Below are 20,046 nucleotides of genomic sequence, written 5' to 3' on the forward strand. Positions count from 1 at the left end.
GATAATAAAAATAGTGGGAAAAGAATTAGTGAACTGGGATGCAATTCCACTTGTCAAATCATGGTTGTGCTGTCACTGGGAGTTGGCTTCCAGTATAAGACTGCATCAAAACTCAGTGAAAGAATCTTGTGAGAATCGATTGGCTATACGGGATTTACTAAAATACACAAAAATTGTATACTTTATTGTTTGTAAACTATGAGTTACACATCTATTAAATCAGAACAATTTAAAATAAATGTGTTTGTGTGTATTTGCATGCAGCACCCCCTTGGGTAGCTGGTGGTTGAACAGTCCTTAGCACACCCCTGCCTCCATCCTCCCTCTGTTTCTTTGTGCTTTCTGTACACTCTTGTTGTTGAGAAACACTAGCCTTCTCTTCATGGGATTCTCCAAGCTACCTCCTGCCTCAGAGCCTTCGCTGCTGCCTGTTCCTTGCCCTGAAATGCTCCCTTTCCTCTTCCTTGTTACCTCTCACTCCCTACACACCTGAGAGCCTTCAGATCTCGTCCAGTTGGGCAAATGTGAGTGTTGAAATGCCCAAGGAAAAAATAACAACTAGTGCTTACATTGCATTTCTGTGTATCAGATACTTTATATATATATATATAGTACTTTGCATGTAGTAATCTCTTCATCCTTACAATAATACCATGAAATAGTAGTAATTATATTTCCATTTTATGGATGAGAAAATGAAGACATAGAGATGTTAACTAAAAGCCTAAAGTGACATGCCTTGTAGGTGGTAGAGTTGGGATTTGCATGCAGTGGATCAGCTCCAGAGCCTGTGTCCTTAGCCATCCCCTTCCGCTGCTGCTGGAGAGAATGGGATCACAACATGGACTCTTATCATCCAAGAAGAGTTGGGCTGGGAGTCAGGCAGGAGTCCCCTGGGCAACCCAGGGCTACAGAAAACATGGTGAGTCTCATCACAAAGACACTTCAGATTGGCAAGGGAGAATTCCCAGGGCTGGGTTCCCCTCTTCCTTGTGATAAAGGGTATGTGCTGGGGTGTGCCCCACTGTGTGGGGAGCCCACAGGGGTAGGAAGTGTGAGCCTATAGGACCTATGCGTGCTATATAATAAGAGAAGCAAAATATAGCATTACTCACAGGTTTGAGTGTGGCCTTTCATGAACTTCCTTTGCAATGGGGAAAATTGTGTGTGCATACACATGTTACTCTGGAAAATTGTCATTTTCTCAGCTCACTTGTTGATTCATTTAACAAATAGTTATGCAATACTTTTTCCATCAGAGGCACTATTTTAAAAAGGGAAGTCTGCTACTGTGTTTGTCCTCTAGAAATCTTGTTCTTGTAACAGAGATAAGTGGATAACTGTAATCTACAAGGTCAGAGAAATTAGGAGACAATGAAAGAATCGAAGTTCTGAGGGGAGTTGGTGGGAAGAGCAGTGCGGATGGGAGATAGGGTTGGCTTCAGGGAAAGCTCAACATTTCCATGGGCCTGGGGGCCATGTGGCTGTGAAAGGAAGAGTCTTCAGGTGAGAGGAAGAGCTTGTTCAAAGGCGAGCTTGACATCAGTGTGCATGAGGTTTGGGCCTCTAAAGAGACAAGGTGTAAGAGAATGCTAGAAGGAGATGGAGGCTAGATTGTTAGGGTGAAGAGGGGGTTCTAAATGTCAGGCCATATAGAGCATTTTGCTTTTATTTTTTAGGCAATGGGAATCCCTTGGGAATTTTTATTAGTAGAACATTTAGCAAGGTGCTGGGTACATAGTGCTCAATCAATCGGTATGTATTCAAGGAAAGAAGTAATAAAGGCTAACGTTGATTGCTTTGTGTCAGACAGTTTTCTAGACAGTTTGCGTATTTTTAGCTCTGCATGTATTTCTCACTGCAGCCCATGAGAGTTACACCATCTCCATCTTACAGACAAGGAAACTGGAACGCAGAGAGGCTAAGTGCCTGGCTGAAGGTCATGACAAATGAGTAGGTATCTGACTAGAGCCCATACTTTATACTGCTATGTGCTATGGAAAAGAGAAGGAAAAAAAAAAAAAAAAGAAAGAAAGGAAACAAGAGGTTTATGTGGTCAATGTTTTTCTTAAGCAAGGAAGCTATGATCGGCCCAAATTAGCAGAGGAGAAGGGCGGATGGAAATAAGAAACATTCCAAAGATAGAGTCCACAAGACTCTGTTATTACTTGATAAAGGACGGCTGGGAGAGGGAAGCATGGAGAAGCCTCAGCATTCCTAACCTCAGTGCCTGGGAGGTGGTGCAACTGTGCAGAGACATTGGAGAGAGAGAGGGGAGACGCCAGTTCCCTCTTAGATGATGTACACAGAAAACTCGGTGCTCAGAGTCTAAAAGAACAACCTGAAGAGAAGTCTTTTTAAAGGCGAGTGTTTTTTTAAAGGAGTGTTTTAAAAGTGTTCTGGGCTCCTGGGCTTTATCACATTCCCTACTCTGGGGCTCTGGGAGTCGGTCCTGGGAACCTTGAGGCTCTCCCTTTCTATGTTTATTTCGCTTAGCAGGGAAAGGATTGTTAATGACTAATCTGTGTCCACGTGGCGCGGAGCCAAGGAAGAGATGCTGCCGCGCGGGAAGGCCACCGTGAGCGTCCCCAGCTTCTGCTAGAACACCCGCCTCCTCACTCCACTGGCTCCCGCGTTCGCCCCGGCGCACAGCGAATTCTGACCATTCCTGGAAGAATTGCTGGGATTTGGAGAGGAAGACCGGACTCAGATCCTCCCATGGCCTTGAAAATTCATCTCTGACCTGAGACAAGCCGAGTGAGTACCTAATTCCTCGGGGAGTGGGGTGTCTGTCTATCTCAAGGCAACCGAGGTGAGGAGAGGTCGTCATTTTCAAGTTTATCTTGAACATGGAGAAGCTTGGTCGACAAACTTTAGATTAGTTGAATGTGACGTAAAATCCAGAAAATTGTGAAAAAAGAAAAAAGAAATTCTTAAAAGCGAACAAAAAGAAGGCAAAAAGTGAATGAGGTTAACCTGACCTTATTGAAAAATAACCTGTTGACCCTATCGGATAATTATTTGGAAATATCTTTTTAACACTGTGGTCACCCAGGAGAATCACTGGGGACAATACATTTTGGAAATACTTCTGTTCTGATTCCATAGATAACTCGGCTTGTACCATGTGTTGTATTTGGGCGGCTTATCAAACCCTGGTGTGAGCTTGGGACTATGGCTAGTGTCCGTCAGGTGACTTGGAAACGAGGCCCAGGACAGTGTGTAAGCTGCCCTCAATGGAAATAAAAGTTTTTCCTGGAAGAGGACGTTTCAAAAGCTCTTTCTCTTTGACTACCATTGTAAACTCTTCTATTTTTCTTCACTTCTCATATTAATAGCAGTTGGAAATGTTTTTAAAATATGGATGATGTTAGAAAGAACTTTATTATTAAAATTGTCCAAAGTCCGAGTCTACAGGTAAGGCATCTCCTTGTCTGCTTACTGCCCCAGTGAATTAACAACAGTGAGGTGAGCCTGGACCATTTCTCTTAACTGAGTTTTTGTTTAGAAGTCAGAAGGGCATGTGTGTGTGTGTGTGGGGGGGGGGTGGGTCTGTGCACGACTCATGTGAGATTCTTTCTCTGAGACACACACCGGGCTTTAACAAAATCCGGTGGAGCCTTAGAGGCTACCTCAGAAATATCGACACACGGGGAAAAAAAAAGATGTTGGGGAGCCATCGCTGAGTTTCTAGCTGTCACAGACTCCTTCACCTTTGAGTCAACCCCCACCCTCCAATTATGAACCTGCACCACTTGCCCCATGATTTTTCTGTTTTGCTGAGAATGTTGCAATACAGCTGATGCAACTTCGAGGTAGCTGATAAAGAGTGGGCCAGGGACGGCGCTCTCTGTCCCGGGCCCCTTCCTCAGGACTCGCAGTGCTATTTTCTACCACACACCCCGTGGGGCAGGAGAGTAATGTCATTCTTGTTCTTCCTCTTATATCCATGTCTCCAAAACCTGGCCTGTTGTCATGGAACATCCACTAGCTGTGAGCCCCTGAGAACTTGGGAAGGGGAAGAAAAGAAAGGTGTGAGTGTGTGTAGCAGAGCTAACTTTGAATGTTTACTGACCTGTCACAGGCTTTATCTAAATGGCCTGTTTCCTTCTCACAATAACCCTGCAGGGAAGTTTTTCTTATCCTCATTTTTACAGATGAGGAAACTGAGGCTCAAAGAGGACACACATTTAGGATAAGCAGGACCTGAATATGAGGGCAGGTCTTTTTACTGCTACTCTGCTATGATTGGAGGCTGGGAGGACTTGCAGTCTGGAGTGATGGCAGAGCAGGTGGACCAGCCTGCAAACATGTCAGCATGGCGGGGGTGAGTTGTTAAGCCCCAGTACAGCGGTGAACATCCGTAGGGCATTTTCTAACCACTGTACCACGAGCAGAGGAAGTGGAAAGTTTCCAGCACTATTTGCTTTAACCCAGAGGTCAGTTTGAGAGAGCTGATTGAAGACTTCAGTTATCAGCATCTTAATTAAAGACTGCAGGAACCCGCCATAGTGTTGCGATTAGGGACCGCGGAGAGGAGCTTGGAGCTGCAGCGGTGCACAGAGGCTCTGGGTTAAGAATGTCATGTGGATGCAAAAGGCTCACACTGTCATTAGGTGGGTAGATAAAGGAAAGATAAAATATACTGCTTACAAAAAATTAGGGGATATTTCAAAAGGAATATGAAGCTATAAAATATCCCCTATTTTTTGGGAGCAGTGTTTATGGTCTTTTCTTGATAGAGAGTGTTTTCCCTTTATTTTGCTCACAGTCTCATTTTTCTCTTAAATTTTAGCCACGTAGATCACAATGAGGTGAAAAATATAGAATGATTTTCTTCCCAGAGCTTTTTAAAGAAATTTTTATATTTTCTGTCAGCAAAGAGGCAGCTACGAGACTAACACTGTATGAGTGTCTTTAGTCACCAGGCTGCATGGGGAGGAGGTAGAGTCACCTTATATACAAACCAGCCTCCTCTCCTCTCTCCCACTTCCCTCTTCTCTGTGACCCTTGGCCCCTTTGCCCTCCACAGTGAATTAGCTCCTCCCTCAGTTTCCCCCTTTCCAATTTTGACAATAAAGGAATGCCTGCTATTTCTTCTCTCCTCATTATAAATCTATGTCAGTACGACATTAATATAATGCAAGATGATTGGGAAGTGAAGTATTGTACAGAAAATAAAATCTTGCCCAGAAAAAAAATACTTACCCAGGATAAGAGGCCATTGTCCCTGGTCAGTATATTCTTAGGTCTTAGAATTATAATAGAGTTCTGGCGACTAATATTAATATGTATGAATAAAACATAAATTTTTCTTAATCTTTCACTTTTCTAGATAAGATTCCTAATAGAACTTTGAGATTTTGGTTCCCATTTTAAATGGATTTAGAAGGCCTCTTTCTGGTCCTGATAATTCTAGGATAACTTGGATCCTTTCTATGTTAATTAATGTCACTAGTTCAAAGAAAAGAAGAAATAAGACAACCTTGCAGTTTCAAGTCCTGGCAGAATTGTTTAATATGGTCCTCTGGAAGACACTTGTCCATGGGGAAGATAGTCCTGCTGAGGGGTGTTGCCGATCCGAGAAAAGCCCACTGTCCTGGGGCTCAGTTCTTTCCCCACCAAGTAGAGAACCCTCTGCTTCCATTTCCTGGAGAGCTACGGAGGTTTTCCATGTTGATGCCAAGTCTACACCAGCCTGTCACTTAAGGAGTAAAATCTGGTCGTGGTCCAGTGTTAAGAGAGCAGGACAGAGTAAGATCATTCCAAAGTGGATGTGTCGGGGATCCTTATTTTTGTGGAGTCCAGAGTCTGAATCTGAGGCCATGATTGGATTTCAAGAGGCCAGAAACCCTTTGATACTGTATTTTAAAATGCATGCATTTTAGAGTGGATTTTTAGGGCAGTGAGATGCTTCTCTATGATACTATCATGGAAAACCCACAAAATGCACCACACCAGGAGTGAGCCCTGATGTAAGCTATAGGCTTTGGGTGATATAATGTGTCAGTGTAGGCTCATTGGGTGTGACAAATGAACAACTCTGGTGGAGTGGATAGGGGGAGAGATTGTGCATTTGTGGGGACACGGGATATAAACAACAGTGCTCTTTCCCAGAGCATTTAAATGTGCCTGCTTATGGCATCCAACCGTATAACTGGCCAAATGGAGAATAGAGAGTGAGATCCTCAATGCATTTATCTTATGAAAGAACTAGAACCTTAAAACTAAGTCTAACATCTCTCTTTACCTTCTCCAAAGCTATTCTCTGCTTTCCTCTTTCAATGTTAACACACAGAAAACATTCTCAGTCTTTTCAACCACAGCCTAATATTTGGTACTATAGATTGAGCACTGCATATTAACCACTTCTCTGTTGATGGTTATTTAGGTGGTTCCCACCTTCTCACCAGAAGAAGCAATGTTGCAATGAACATTCCTGTGCACAAGGGCAAAGGTTTTCCAGGGAAGATACTTAAGAATTAGAATTGTATTTCATTTTAGTATATACTACTAAAAACCCTGCTAAAGATAAAAGACTGTGCCCCCACTAGCAGGGCGTGAAAATATGTATTTCTATACGTTTACTCTAACATTTAATAGTATCAAACTTAAAAAGGTTTAACAATCTGATATGTGAGAATAGTATCTAGTTATATTAATTTGCATTTTTCTAATTATTAATCAGTTCCAGATGTTTTGTATGTTTATTGGCCACTTGTATTTCCCTTTTGGTAAATTTCCTTTTTGTATCCTTTGCCAATTTCTGCTCTGAATTGTTTATCCTTTCTGTTTTTATTTATATGAGTTATTTATGTATTGTTTGTACTATTTTTAACTATTTTATTTATGTTGTAAACATTTCCTCCCAGTTTGTTTCATATATTTAGCTTTGTTTATGGTGCCTTGATTTCTGTTGTCTTGATTTTAACATTGTCAAATTTATTCTTTTTTAAATTTATTTCTTGTTTAGTAAGTCCTTCTTGATCCCTAAGCTCATAAAGTTCATAAATATATTTACCTGGATTTCTATCAATAATTTCATAATTTTAAAGTCTTTGATTCATCTGAGACTCATTTTTAAGAGTGATACAAGATAGACATTTTTATTCCACTCCCCCTCCCACACCAAAAAAATAGCCAGTTTTTCTGACATCATTTCTTGAATAGGCCCTCCTTCCTCCATTGATGAGAGCTGAATTCACTGGCTACAGCATAGAGAATGATTTATGGTTACTTAGAACACAGCATGTTATCTTCCCTTCCCATACTTTCCCCATTCTATGACTTTTGCATAGTCTAATGCCTGCTCCTTCAAGACAAAGTTCAAGAATCAGGCTTCTGCCCCCAGAAAGACTTTTCTCATTCTCCTAGTCACACCCCTGCCAATGACTTTCATTTAGAACAAAATCCAAACTCTTCACCACGATCGACAGGCCGTATGAGAGCTGTCTACTCTTGGACTTCATCTCCTCCACTCCCCTTTTGCTCACTCATCTCCAACCTCACTGGGCTTCTGCTCTTCCTCCAGCACTCCACGCCCTGGCCCTTAGCACTGGTTGACCACTCTGCCTGGACTTATTTTTCCTTGACAGACTTAATCTTTCTTATCCTCCACCTCTTAGTTCAAAAGTCTACTCTTCAGAGAACTCTTTTCAGATCACCCTCTCCAACCACATCACTCTCTCCCTTTTCTTCTTTTTATTATTATTTAGAAATTAAATTTAATGAGGTGACAGTGGTCAATAAGAGTACATAGGTTTCAGATGAACACCTGTATAACATTTGAACTGTTGATTGTGTTGCATGCCCATTGCCCATAGTCAAATCATTTTCTGTCAGCATATATTTGTCCCTCTTTACTCCTCTCCCCCCACGGCCTCCTCTGGGTAACCACTTCACTTTTATCTATGTCCATGAGTCTCAGTTTTATATCCCACCTATGTGGGATATCCCTTATCTTGTTTATTTTTTTATTATCATCACTGAAAATCTTATACACTTATTTGCAAATTATCCATCTCTCCCACTAGAATGTAAGCTCCATGAAGACAGAGATTTTTTTTTCTGCCTCATCCACCATTCTATTTTTAAGACCTCAATCAAAGCCTGATACATAGGGGAGAATTAATGAATGTTAAGTGAGACTGTCCTTGCTGTGCTCCTAAAAGGATTTATGCTTAGAGCACTTCCCACACCAGTTTTAATTAAATTTCCCTTGCCTGACTTTTCCACTAAGCTTCTTGAAGGGTCATGATTTTTCTTTTCCCTTAAGAACATTCTTCTTGCCTTTGGGCTGAATCCAGGGCTTTCCCTGGGCATGAAATGTTGATGGTCAGAAAAAGTTCACTTTTTTCCCTGCCCTTTGAGAGTAGATGACATAAGTATTCAACAAAATATATGCTTTGCCATTAACAACTGGTTTCATCTAAGAAAAATGCCACCAAGGATGGTGACTTTGGGTGTGAAGAGTTCTTAGGCAATCAGCACATGTAACTAATTTTTATCTGTATCTTCTCAGAGTTGAGATTCTTCTAAGTCAGAATCAAAGCCATTTAATTGGAGCAGGGTGCTTCCGAGGTCTCTGTTTGCAAATGGTTTTTGCTAAACCAGAGGCACTCCATTCACCATGAACTTCCTGTGACACACACATCTAAACAAGTAAAAACTGATAACCAGAAAGGGGGAGCCTAAGCTACCCGTCACCAAATGTCTTATCACATTAAAAACAAACAGCACATACCATTTCTGAAGTTATTCCTGGGTCCTAAATGAAGACTTAAGTTACAGATCATACAAATAAACATGAAGTAAAATAAACACTTTGTCCCTGTTTCCACTAATACTTAAGGCTTCAGCTTTGCTTTGTCAGGCTCCTTCCTTTCCTTTCTCCTTTCTGTGTGCTGGACTTGGGTCCCGCCCTTTCCATCTTTGCAGATGCACCTGGTCATCTCATTTCATCAACAAATTGCCTGAATTTTCCTCGTCCTTTTACTGCTAACCTTGCCTGTCTCACTTTTTCATTAGAGTAATCTTGAAGATGGTTTTTATTATGACACTCAGAATTTCCAGTAACACCTCATTGAACACAATTAGGGCCCCCAAACATCTTATGGAAAGAAGTTGCCTTCACGTCAAAGCCTTAAAAAATGTGTGTGTGTGTGTGTGTGTGTGTGTGTGTGTTTGTAAGAAAGAATCCTTATATAAACTTGCATACCTTTACAGATGAGAAAGTTTTGTACATATATAATTTCATTCAATCTTTTTCATTATAAAATATTTCCAACACGCAAAAAAATAAGTAATATAATCAACTCCCTTGCGTTTACCCCCAAGCTTAAGAAGGAGGGCATTATATATAGATGCTACGGGAATTCCCTGTGTTCCTGACCAGTCACTCCGCACCACTATTCTGCATGTAGGCACGGCACTTCCTTGAATGTGTCTATGGATTACAGCAGGTTCACAAGCTTTTTCCATAGAGGCCAGACCACGTGGGCTCTGTTGTATCTTCTTAACTCTACCCCTGTAGCGTGAAAACAGTCATCGTTAACATGTAAACAAAAGGGCAAATACGAGCATTGGCAGACTGAATTTAGCTCATGGCTCTTCTGAGCCCTGTATTAGAATATAATTGATAATATGTAGTAAAATTGTTTTGTCTATCTTTAAACATATATAAATTTTATCAAACCGTATGTACCATCTTTTTTTTTATATTTTTCTGAAGCTGGAAGTGGGGAGGCAGTCAGACAGACTCCCGCATGCGCCCAACCGGGATCCACCCGGCACGCCCACCAGGGGGTGATGCTCTGCCCATCTGGGGCGTCGCTCTGTCATGACCAGAGCCACTCTAGCGCCTAGGGCAGAGGCCAAGGAGTCATCCCCAGCGCCTGGGCCATCTTTTTGCTCCAATGGAGCCTCGGCTGCGGGAGGGGAAGAGAGAGACAGAGAAGAAGGAGAGGGGGAGGGGTGGAGAAGCAGATGGGCACTTCTCCTATGTGCCCTGGCTGGGAATCGAACCTGGGACTTCCGCACGCCAGGCCGATGCTCTACCACTGAGCCAACTGGCCAGGGCCCTGTATGTACCATTTTGTGACCTGGCTCTTTTGCTCAATATGATGTTTTCCAGTTTATCAATATAAGTATATATACTCCTAGTTTATTCACTTTAAGTGTTGTATAGTATTTAATTATGAATATACTATTTCTTTACTGTACCCATGCTCTTGTTGATGGACATTTATGCTGTTTCCAATTTTTTACTATTGGAAACAATTTAGTGAACGCTTTTCTATACTTCTATGTGAAAACTTATGAACAGTTCACCTTTTAATCTTTATAGCAGCCCTACTATTTAGATTTTTAACCTTTATTTAACTGAGGTTCAGGGTGTGGTGCATGGGTGGCGTTCAGTGAAAAATTCCAGGGCATACATGAAGCTATAATAGACTGAAGTAGGTTTCCCATCCTATGCTTCTCATGCCTCCCCTCCCGGCTGCTCTGACCCGTGACATTTCTACTAGACCACTATTATTTATGTGTATGCATAACACTACAAGCCACGAAGGGAGATGTAAAAGCAATATAAACTATGACTTCAGCCTTCTAGGAGCTTATAATCTGGTGATAAAGCGGGGAAGACAAGACAGATGACGTCAAATCATTATTTACCACATGGTCGTGGATGAAGGAGGAAGATATAAATAAATGATGGGAAGCATCCACTGAGAAGTGGAGACATCCGTGGATTAAAACATACAAAATTAAGAGACAGGAATATGTTTGAGTAAATTGAGATATACCTTTCCCCTAAAAGACAAAAAGAAGTGTTATAAACATGTAGATCTTCCTACCTTATTATGTAAATTTGGTGTCATCTCAAATTCCCAAAGAAACTTTTAAAAAAGAATACAATACACGATGTGATAGTTTATTGTGAAGAACAAGAAGGTAAGACTATCTTAAGAAATGTTGAAAAAGAATGAACTGTAATAGGTGACGTTGGTACAAGATGTGACTGCATGTTCAATGGGAAACTAAATCAGTTTCAATCAAAGAAGCTTTGAAAGAATCATTAAGTCAATATGAAAGGGAAAAGGTATTTAACAAGTAATTCTGAGAAAAATTTACCTTATACCATAAACTAAAAATAACAGGCAATAAAAATAAGCTTTAAAAATAGTTAACACACTTAACAATGTGAATACAATGTAAAACTTTTCAGGTAAAGATATGTAAAAGGCGCCTGACCAGACGATGGCACAGTGGATAGTGTTGGACTGGGATGTGGAGGACCCAGGCTTGAAACCCCGAGGTTGCTGGCTTAAGCGCAGGCTAATCCAGCTTGAGCGCAGGCTCACCAGCTTGAGCAAAGAGTCACTGGCTTGAGTGTGGGATCATAGACATGACCCCATAGTCACTAGCTTGAGCTCAAAGGTCACTGGCTTGAAGCCCAAGGTCACTGGTTTGAGCCCAGGGTTGCTGGCTTGAGCAAGGGGTCACTCACTCTGCTGTAGCCTCTCTCCCCCACCCACCCCTGTCAAGGCACATTTGAGAAAGCAATCAAGCGGTAACAATGAATTGATGTTTCTTATCTCTCTCCTTCCCTGTCTGTCTGTCCCTATCTGCCCCTCTCTCTGATTCCATCAAAAAAAAAAAAAAAAAAAGATAAGTAAAAGGCAAGTAAAAATGTTTGTAGCAGATACCATATTTCCCCATGTATAAGACGCTCCCATGTTTAAGATGCACCTTCATTTTGGGGTCTGAAATTTGAAAAAAAAATGTGTTACATAAAGTTATTGAACTCAAGTTTTATTCATCATAAAATTCATACAACTCATCACTGTCAAAACTCCCATCCATTAGCTTGTTCTCATCTGTGTCTGATGACGAATCACTGTCTTCAACAATGAGCACAAAATCAAGCATGAAAAAAGCGGCAAATGCAAGTAGAAAACTACAACAACTGTATAAGACGCACCCAGTTTTTAGACCCCAATTTTTTCGAAAAAAGGTGCGTCTTATAGGGAATTATGGTATACCAGAATGCTAATAATACATTCAAGATACAAAGAATCCTTGTAAGGCAATAAAAAAATATGATGCGCCCTGGCCGGTTGGCTCAGCGGTAGAGCGTGGGCCTGGCGTGCGGGGGACCTGGGTTCGATTCCCGGCCAGGGCACATAGGAGAAGCACCCATTTGCTTCTCCACCCCCCACCCCCTCCTTCCTCTCTGTCTCTCTCTCTTCCCCTCCCACAGCCAAGGCTCCATTGGAGCAAAGATGGCCCGGGCGCTGGGGATGGCTCCTTGGCCTCTGCCCCAGGTGCTAGAGTGGTTCTGGTCGCGGCAGAGCGACGCCCCAGAGGGGCAGAGCGTCGCCCCTGGTGGGCGTGCCGGGTGGATCCCGGTCGGGCGCATGCGGGAGTCTGACTGTCTCTCCCTGTTTCCAGCTTCAGAAAAATACAAAAAAAAAAAAAAAATATATATATATATATGAGCACTTCCACAGGAAAAAAAAATGGCAAAGGATATAAACAGGAAATGGAAAGAAATTAATATATATATATAGATATTCAATAAAGATGTAAAATTTTTTTCAATTTCACAAATAATCAAAGAAGTACAATTTAATACAGTGAAAGAATTTGTCACCTAGAAATTAGAAAAGATTGTTGAAAATGAGAGTAGGTAATGCTAAAACAGGTATGGTGAGAAAGAGACCCTTATTCACTGCTGGTGGGGGTGTTAATGGAAAGAAAAAAAGTAATAGAATGCAACTTGGCATTTAAAACATCCTTTTTTGTGTTGTCTAAATTTTCGGCAATGGCCTTTTTATTTAAAAATAAATTTTGAAAGCTTTTCAGGAAAACAGTACATGAAATAAGAAAGTCTGTGTGCAAATTCAGATATTTTTTTCTTATCTGCTCTGATCCCAAACTTAATCCTCTGAGTATTAGCACATGCATGAATCTGAATAGAAATGTGGCTTCCCATTATCTGGGCTTTTATTAGTAACATCAGAGAATTCTTAGGCTCTCTGTCTGCAGTTTCTCCAAGTTCATTATTTAAACAGAAGCTTGGACTATATTTTAAGAAGCCTTCCTCCATGAACGCATGCGCTCTGTCAGTGTTTGCTTGGCTGTGATCGAACAATGGGGTCTTCCTTTCTGTCTGCATGCTCTCTTCCCCAGCAGACCACATTCTCTAGCCATGCTCTTTGGAATGAGAATGAACCACCCTGTTTGTAAAGAGTCTAATAGGCACTCATCATAAGTAGTAAGAAACCCAACTCAGAAAATCTTTTACTAAAGCTCTCAAAATCTTAGTCACTAGACATCTTTTTAAAATCCAAATTGACATACATATTTTAGCTCCAATAGAAAAGTATGGCAGGTTAATCAGAAGTAGATAGATATTCAGGCATAAAAAGGTGCTACATTAGCATAAAACAACACAGTGAAGTGGAATGTCACATGAGCACAAGGAGGAACCGGGATGATAAACAAATCGGCAAATGCTAGAGAACGACTTCCTGTATTTCTCAGAAGGATGAGAGAGGATATTAAGCTGTTATGGTATTTAGATTTAAGAGTATTGTAACAACATGTAAAAATGTCAACTTTTACAATATGTCAGAAATTACATTTTTCTGCAATTACTTCATTTTTTAGTGAAAACTTCAGATGTCAACCCAAAAATGTGTTGAGAGAGCATATTGTTTTTCAACCTTGTTGTAGGGGGTAAATGAGCAAAACTATTCAAAGGCCATTAATGTGGAGAATTCCCATTGCTTATTCTTAGCCTATAAAATGATTCTTTATGTGGAATGGAATATTTGAAGGAGAGAGAGAGAGAGAAAAAAAAATGGATTCCAGAACAAAGTTCTGGGGGGCTCCGGGAAGTTATTCATCTTATCGCAGTTCTTTCCCCAGCAAGGGGGTAAAGAGCATTAGAGAAAAGAAGACACAGAAGACACTGATTAAAGAAACAGTGTATATAGAAACACTTGCCAAATGCTTGGGACGTACTTGGTGCTCATTAAATGACAAACCAATTATGGCTGAATCTGCCAACCCCAAGAAGGAGCTGTTAGGAGGCAAAGGAAACCCTACCATCATGAGATGTATATAATTAAGGGGTTCACACCGCCATTTGTTTATAGTTTACCTATAATATTGCTAGATTTTTTTGGAATTTCTTATGTTTTTTGTTTAAGGCAGAGATGAACAAACTTTTCCTGCAGAAGGCTTGGCTCTGTGGTCCATACAGTGTGTTACAACGACTCGTCTCTGCCACTATAAGGAGAAAGAAACCCAGATAATCCATAAACACGTGGGTGTGGCTATGTGCCAACAATATTTTATTGATGTACATGTAAATTTGAACTTCATGTAGTTTTCATGTGTCGTGAAATATCCTTCTTTTAGTGTTTTTCAGCTGTTTGAATATGTAAAGCCATTCTTAGCTCGCAGGCTGTACAAAAACAGGCAGTGGTCCCATTCTGGCCTTCGGGCAACAGTGTACCAAACTGCAGTTCACGGTATGGTGTTTAAGAGCTGTCAAGTGGGTATTGTATCTGGAAGAATACACAAGAAACTGGCCCCTGTGATTGTATCTGGGTAAGGGAAATGGGTGATAGAACTGGAAGAGAGACTGACTTTTCAGTGTGCTGTTTGAATTGCTCACTATGTGCTTGTGTTGCCATTTTAAAAATTCAAGTTTCCTTTTCAGGAGGCTGCTTCAGGAATCATAAGCCCAAACAACCTGATTTGAGCAGACTCTGCCAACTGTCTGCACTCTAGAGGGCTCTGTTGTGAGCTCTTCAGGGGCACCCACAGAGTGGGACTCCAGCCAGGGTAATAATTCAAATGATACAGAATTAGGGAAATGGATTTTCATTTGGGTAAGAGGGATAAATTCTGTCCTTTGCACCAATAAGAAAACAAAATCCTTATCTTGTACCATTTCTTCTGGAGGAGTGTGGTCAATGTCAGGGAATTTGGCAGAACTGAGCAAGAAAAACAGTTAATACAAATCATTTAATTGAAGCAGCATTTCTTGAGGGCCCATTGTGTGCCAGGCTCTTGAATTAAAGGTGCCAAGTTGATATGAATGTATAGAGAAAAACAGAAGATAAGAATCCAAAATGAAAATTACTGTGCCTAGAAAACATGACAGAGCTGTGAGGTACTGGGGAAATTCAGGAGCTGGACAGACGTGACTAATGGTTAGAAAAGACAATGGGGGGGGGGGGGTGAGCATGGAGGGAAACCTAGCGTAAGAGCCAGAGAGCTGAAATCTTCTGTTTAATTTTCAAGACCAGAGCAACTGGCTCTTAAATGACAGAGTATAAGTTTGGATTGCATATTAGAAAAAATTGCTGACCCTGCACATTGTGGGTTCCTGGAAATTGTTATGGAAAATGGGAATTTCCTATGGTTAAAAATAAGAGAAACTCGATCTATAACAATAGTTGTATGAATTTTGAGGAACTTTTTCACCCATTTATTACACAATATACAGACACACACATATATAATTATCATACATAATTCATGTATATAAATATATACACATTGACTATGTACATAACAGTTCATGTACACATAATAAAACTTGAATTTCCCAAATCCTCAAGTAGCTTGTGAGTATGAATGAGGCCCCAAATTCAATGTTTACTGGCTTATTCCTCAGGACCTTCAGCTCCCTACCAGAGACCTCCTCCCCATAAGTATTTCAGGGTTGCCTTGAGGTCTCTTTATGTTTCTTTATAATCAAGTCTGCTCTGGCCACTCTTTCTACTACTTTTTGTGTCCATTGGAGAGAGCAGTGCCCAACCAGTGATCACAGCTCCTCTGCTGGGCATTCTCCATGGATTATGGTGCTACCTCAGCTGCTGCTGCTGTTTCACAATTGCGCCAGAATGGCCCTGAGTTAGGGTCAAAGTTCCACTGTTATATGTGGCAGAGGTTGAGTGTGAGGGTGGAGTTAACATGAGCTCTTTCTCCTACTTATTGTGTTCTGTTAGGAAGGTCTATCTTATACTTCAGTGTTTCCAAGCTTCATTTTTATTTATAATGTTCTCCCTTTTTATACCAGGATTATAAGAACACCTCTTGAACCTAGTACAGGTTGGTCAAAGATGGAGCTTCATTGAGAATTACACATTCCCCCAATGACTGTGGCTTTTCTTTGGGGTGAAGTTCATGGTTCCCGGCTCCTTCTGACTTTAGAATGCGTTTTCTCCCAACAAATCCTTTGGCTCACTGGACAGCAGACTTTTTGGTAGGATCATGCCATTGGTTCATCAGATAGACCCAGATATGTCTGCAGTCCCACAGTGAACACAGTTTGTATCCTTTCACTAAATTCTTCAACCTCTCATCTCTTCTCCTTAATTCATATGTTCCCTAGTATTGCTTATCATAGCGGAATGTCTACAGGTAGGGTAGATCTTACAATTGATTAATTAGGCTGTTCAATGTTGTCATTAAAAATATAGGTTCTTCAACATAAATGAACAAACAACGCAGAAACAGGCTCGTAGATACAGAGAACAGGGTGATGGTGGCCAGAGGGGAAGGAGGTTGGGAGGCTGGGTAAAAAGGTGAAGCAGTTGAGAAATACAGATTAGTAGTTAACAAAACAGTCACAGGGATGTCGGTACGGCATAAAGAATATAATAAATAATATTGTAATAGCTATGGATGGTGCCAGTTGGGTACTGGATATATCAAGGGGAATAATTTATAAAGTATACGACTGTCTACATATATGCCACTATGCTGTATGCCTGAAACTAATACAAAATAATATTGAATATGAGCTGTAATAGAAAAAACTTAAAAACAACTGCCCTTGAAACCACTTCTTCCCTCAGCTGTTGCCCTAGCTTGACTATTAGAGCATATTTGTCTTCATCAACAGCTTTGCATACAATATGAAATTATCTATATATGTGTGTGATTATTTTCTAATGTCTCTATTTCCCATTAAGCTTGATGTTGTAGATCGTGGATGCTTCCTTTTTTTTTTTCTTTCTCCAATGTATCTCCAAAGATCTAGCACAGAGCTTATTGCAGAATAAGTCCTCAACAGATGTATTTTGAAAGCACAGATAAATGAGCGAATGCAGCAAATGTAGCAGGCATCTGCTGCTTACTACTGCTTGAACTGGACCATTTTGTTGAGTGAGAAAGGAAGAAATAGAGACACAAATAGTAGGAATGTTCTAATGAAATAAATATTAGGCTAAAACAATAACAACAACAATAAACTCCTGTATATTTTCTTCCTGAGTAGAAAATATAGTTATGTATTTATAAACAAAGTGATTTCTCTGTAGAGACAAAATAAAGAGATTTAAAAATCACCCTCAGAAAACAGCCTTGGAAAAGAGCTTCCAATAGCACACATTTTAATTACTCGACCTTTCAAATTACTTCTTCAGGGAGCTAGAAGACGAATTGGAAAGAAAAAAAAAAGGAAGGAAGGAAGGAAGAAAAGAAGGAAGGAAGGAAGGAAGACCTAGAGCTATAACTGAAAGTTAGCACTGCTTCTCCTGGCTTCGTGGATTAATTCTGGACAGCTCCTCAGAATGAAACTGCAGACATTTTGGTGAGATTTCCATTGTTTTTCTGTTTATCATAACTTCTTTGTATCCCAGATAAACATATGATCAGGTAGACTGTAAGGGTGAAAATGCAAATCCTTTAAATTTTCTCTAAAAGACAAAGATAAAGATCTTGGAGAAATACTTTTTAATTTTTAATTTGCTGACATAGTGCCTACTCAACTTAAGAAAATTCCAGTAGAAAGTGGTCTTAAATTACTTTTGGGTCTGTGCAAAGACCTGTTCAACTTTAGAATAAAATTTAAGCTAATAAATGATTGATTCATACTATTCAAAATCAAGGCCTTTATATTTATTTCTAGGTTTTTAAAAAATATATGTAAAATAAATAAAATTTCTTTTTTCAAAATGTCATTATGCTTTGCCCTAAGCTTCCAAGTATTGAAATTTAAATGAAAACATATAGCATTTTCCCAGATAAATTACAGACGATCTCTTCTGAAAGCACATATCCTGGACACTTATAAGTACAAATTAGGTGTAAAAATGATAAAAATCAAGAACAAATACCTACAGGAAGACCTTGGCAAGATGTCAAAAGGGAGCCCTTCGCCATTTTAGTAAATTAGCTCTCCTTCCTGTCTTAACCATCTCCCTCCTCTTTCCCTAAACTCTATTTGTTTATTTGCCTTTCAGGGTGTTTTTTTGAAGACTGCAATAACAAAGGTGCATTCTCAAACAAAAAAGTTTGGATGGGCTCAAAAATGAATCTAATCCAACACTCCCACTTACCTGCTGCAGATGAATTTTCCCTCTCTGACAACTTATTTGGTAAGTGGCCAAGTTCATTTAAACCTATATAAAACAAACCACAATTTGGAAATGCATGAGAACAAAGCTTAGATGATGAGTGCAACAGTGAGTCCAGAAAATGTTTTCCTTCCAAGTGCTCAGTAAACGTTAGCTACTATGCAATGCTACAGGTAGACAGAAGTTTGGATTCTCAGAGTCTTCTCTTTTATAGATAAGAACAGCCAGTCTGAGGGAGTTTTGTGACTTGTCCAAGGCCACGAAGCTAGATAATTAACAGACCTCGGAGGAGAAACAAATTCCTGCTCTAGGGCTGAGTCTGATCTTATTGCAGCATGTACTAAAGTATAAAGTCATGATTCTTATGGTTTAATATTACACCTAGTAAAGGCTGAGATTGCTTAGGTTATAGCCTTGCAGTAGGATTTCTACCCACCATCCTTCTGGTGTTGGGGGATGTACGGCACGGTGCCAGGATTAGTCATTTACACTGGCTTGAGGACAAATTATACTAAGCTGTTTCCAGTAGATCTGTAACTAGATGGTACCATAAAATGATATAGTGCTCCACATTATGCATTTATGGAAAAAAACCCCTTATTTTACAGAGTTTTAATTGGGAACATCAGCAAGGAGTCAGCAGAGGTAAATTTGGGGAGGGGGGATGACAAGGAAGCATTGTGCCACTCTTAAAATAATTCCCTTATACATAATAGCCCTGCTAAGAGAGCTTGGATGCTCCCAGTTAATTCAAGGACCATGGTAGACAATGCTAATGAAAATGCAAACACTTGAAATTTTACTAAAGTCGGTGTTTAAAGGCATGGTCCCCTATTTCATTGCAGACATCCAGGAGATGGTAATAGCTTTCAGTCATTCGCAACTCAGTGCAGGATGTTTAATTAGGCCCTTTCCAAGGAGAGGACATTATTGGTATTATCTATTTACATGTCTACCTGCCCCTATACAGTATAAGAGTATTTAAGGGCAGTGACGATATTTAATTAATCCAAGTGTGCACTTGGATAAATAAGAATCACGTCATAAACAATTGGAGGGAAGGAGGAAAGAGGTTAAGTATGACGAGAGATGTTTATCGGTAACTCAGAGAGACCAAAGGCAGCAGTAATTGTTTATGAAATGCCAGTTCTTGTACATACTTGCATTCAGGGCCAATAGGCCCTACAATCCAAGTCTAGCTACTTGACCATTTGCTTCTGGCCTTTCCTATAAGTCCTTGAAGTTATCAGTATGTAGACATCTTTATCATTTTTGCTCTACCAATCAGAATGCACAGGATAATTTACACTGTAGGTAAATATCATCGACTAAGGAAAATTCCATTTAAAGTTTTTTCCCCCACATAAAAACTCTATTTTCTGCTCTGAAATTTTATGACTACTTGCTAAGATCTCAAGCAAGCACATTGAAGGGTGACCTCTGCAGCCCCGAGGTGGAAAGACGTGAGGAGATGAAGAGACAGCTGTGAAGGTGCTGACAAGTTAGAAGCGTCTGAGAGCGATTGCTGAGGCCGCTCTGTGACTAGTGCTTGCAGCGTTCTTCTCCCTTCCTCACTCCTTCGCTGGACCACATTCTTAGCCAGTTTCCTAATGCTTCGTGGAGGCTTTCTGAGAATAGATGGCACAAGATAGTGGGCTGC

At 40.4% G+C, this 20,046-nt stretch overlaps 1 protein-coding gene across 4 annotated transcripts in view; it reads left to right on the top strand.

The window, feature by feature from the left end:
• The first annotated feature begins 2,168 nt into the window (after positions 1-2,168).
• Positions 2,169-20,046, top strand: part of NR1H4 (nuclear receptor subfamily 1 group H member 4) — a 73,224-nt gene continuing 55,346 nt past the window's right edge. Inside the window, exons 1-4 of one of the 4 annotated variants that reach the window (XM_066262533.1) lie at positions 2,169-2,363; positions 2,497-2,757; positions 17,454-17,620; positions 18,273-18,407. In XM_066262533.1, the coding sequence (XP_066118630.1) occupies positions 18,329-18,407 (79 nt within the window). In that variant the 5' untranslated portion in view covers positions 2,169-2,363; positions 2,497-2,757; positions 17,454-17,620; positions 18,273-18,328. Of the gene's footprint in view, positions 2,364-2,496; positions 2,758-14,243; positions 14,336-17,453; positions 17,621-18,272; positions 18,408-20,046 lie in introns of those variants that run through there. The other 3 variants (XM_066262525.1, XM_066262552.1, XM_066262543.1) reach the window with 3 other exon arrangements.

This window comes from Saccopteryx bilineata, chromosome 1 (assembly GCF_036850765.1).
Source record: "Saccopteryx bilineata isolate mSacBil1 chromosome 1, mSacBil1_pri_phased_curated, whole genome shotgun sequence".
Taxonomy (NCBI): Eukaryota; Metazoa; Chordata; class Mammalia; order Chiroptera; family Emballonuridae; genus Saccopteryx; species Saccopteryx bilineata.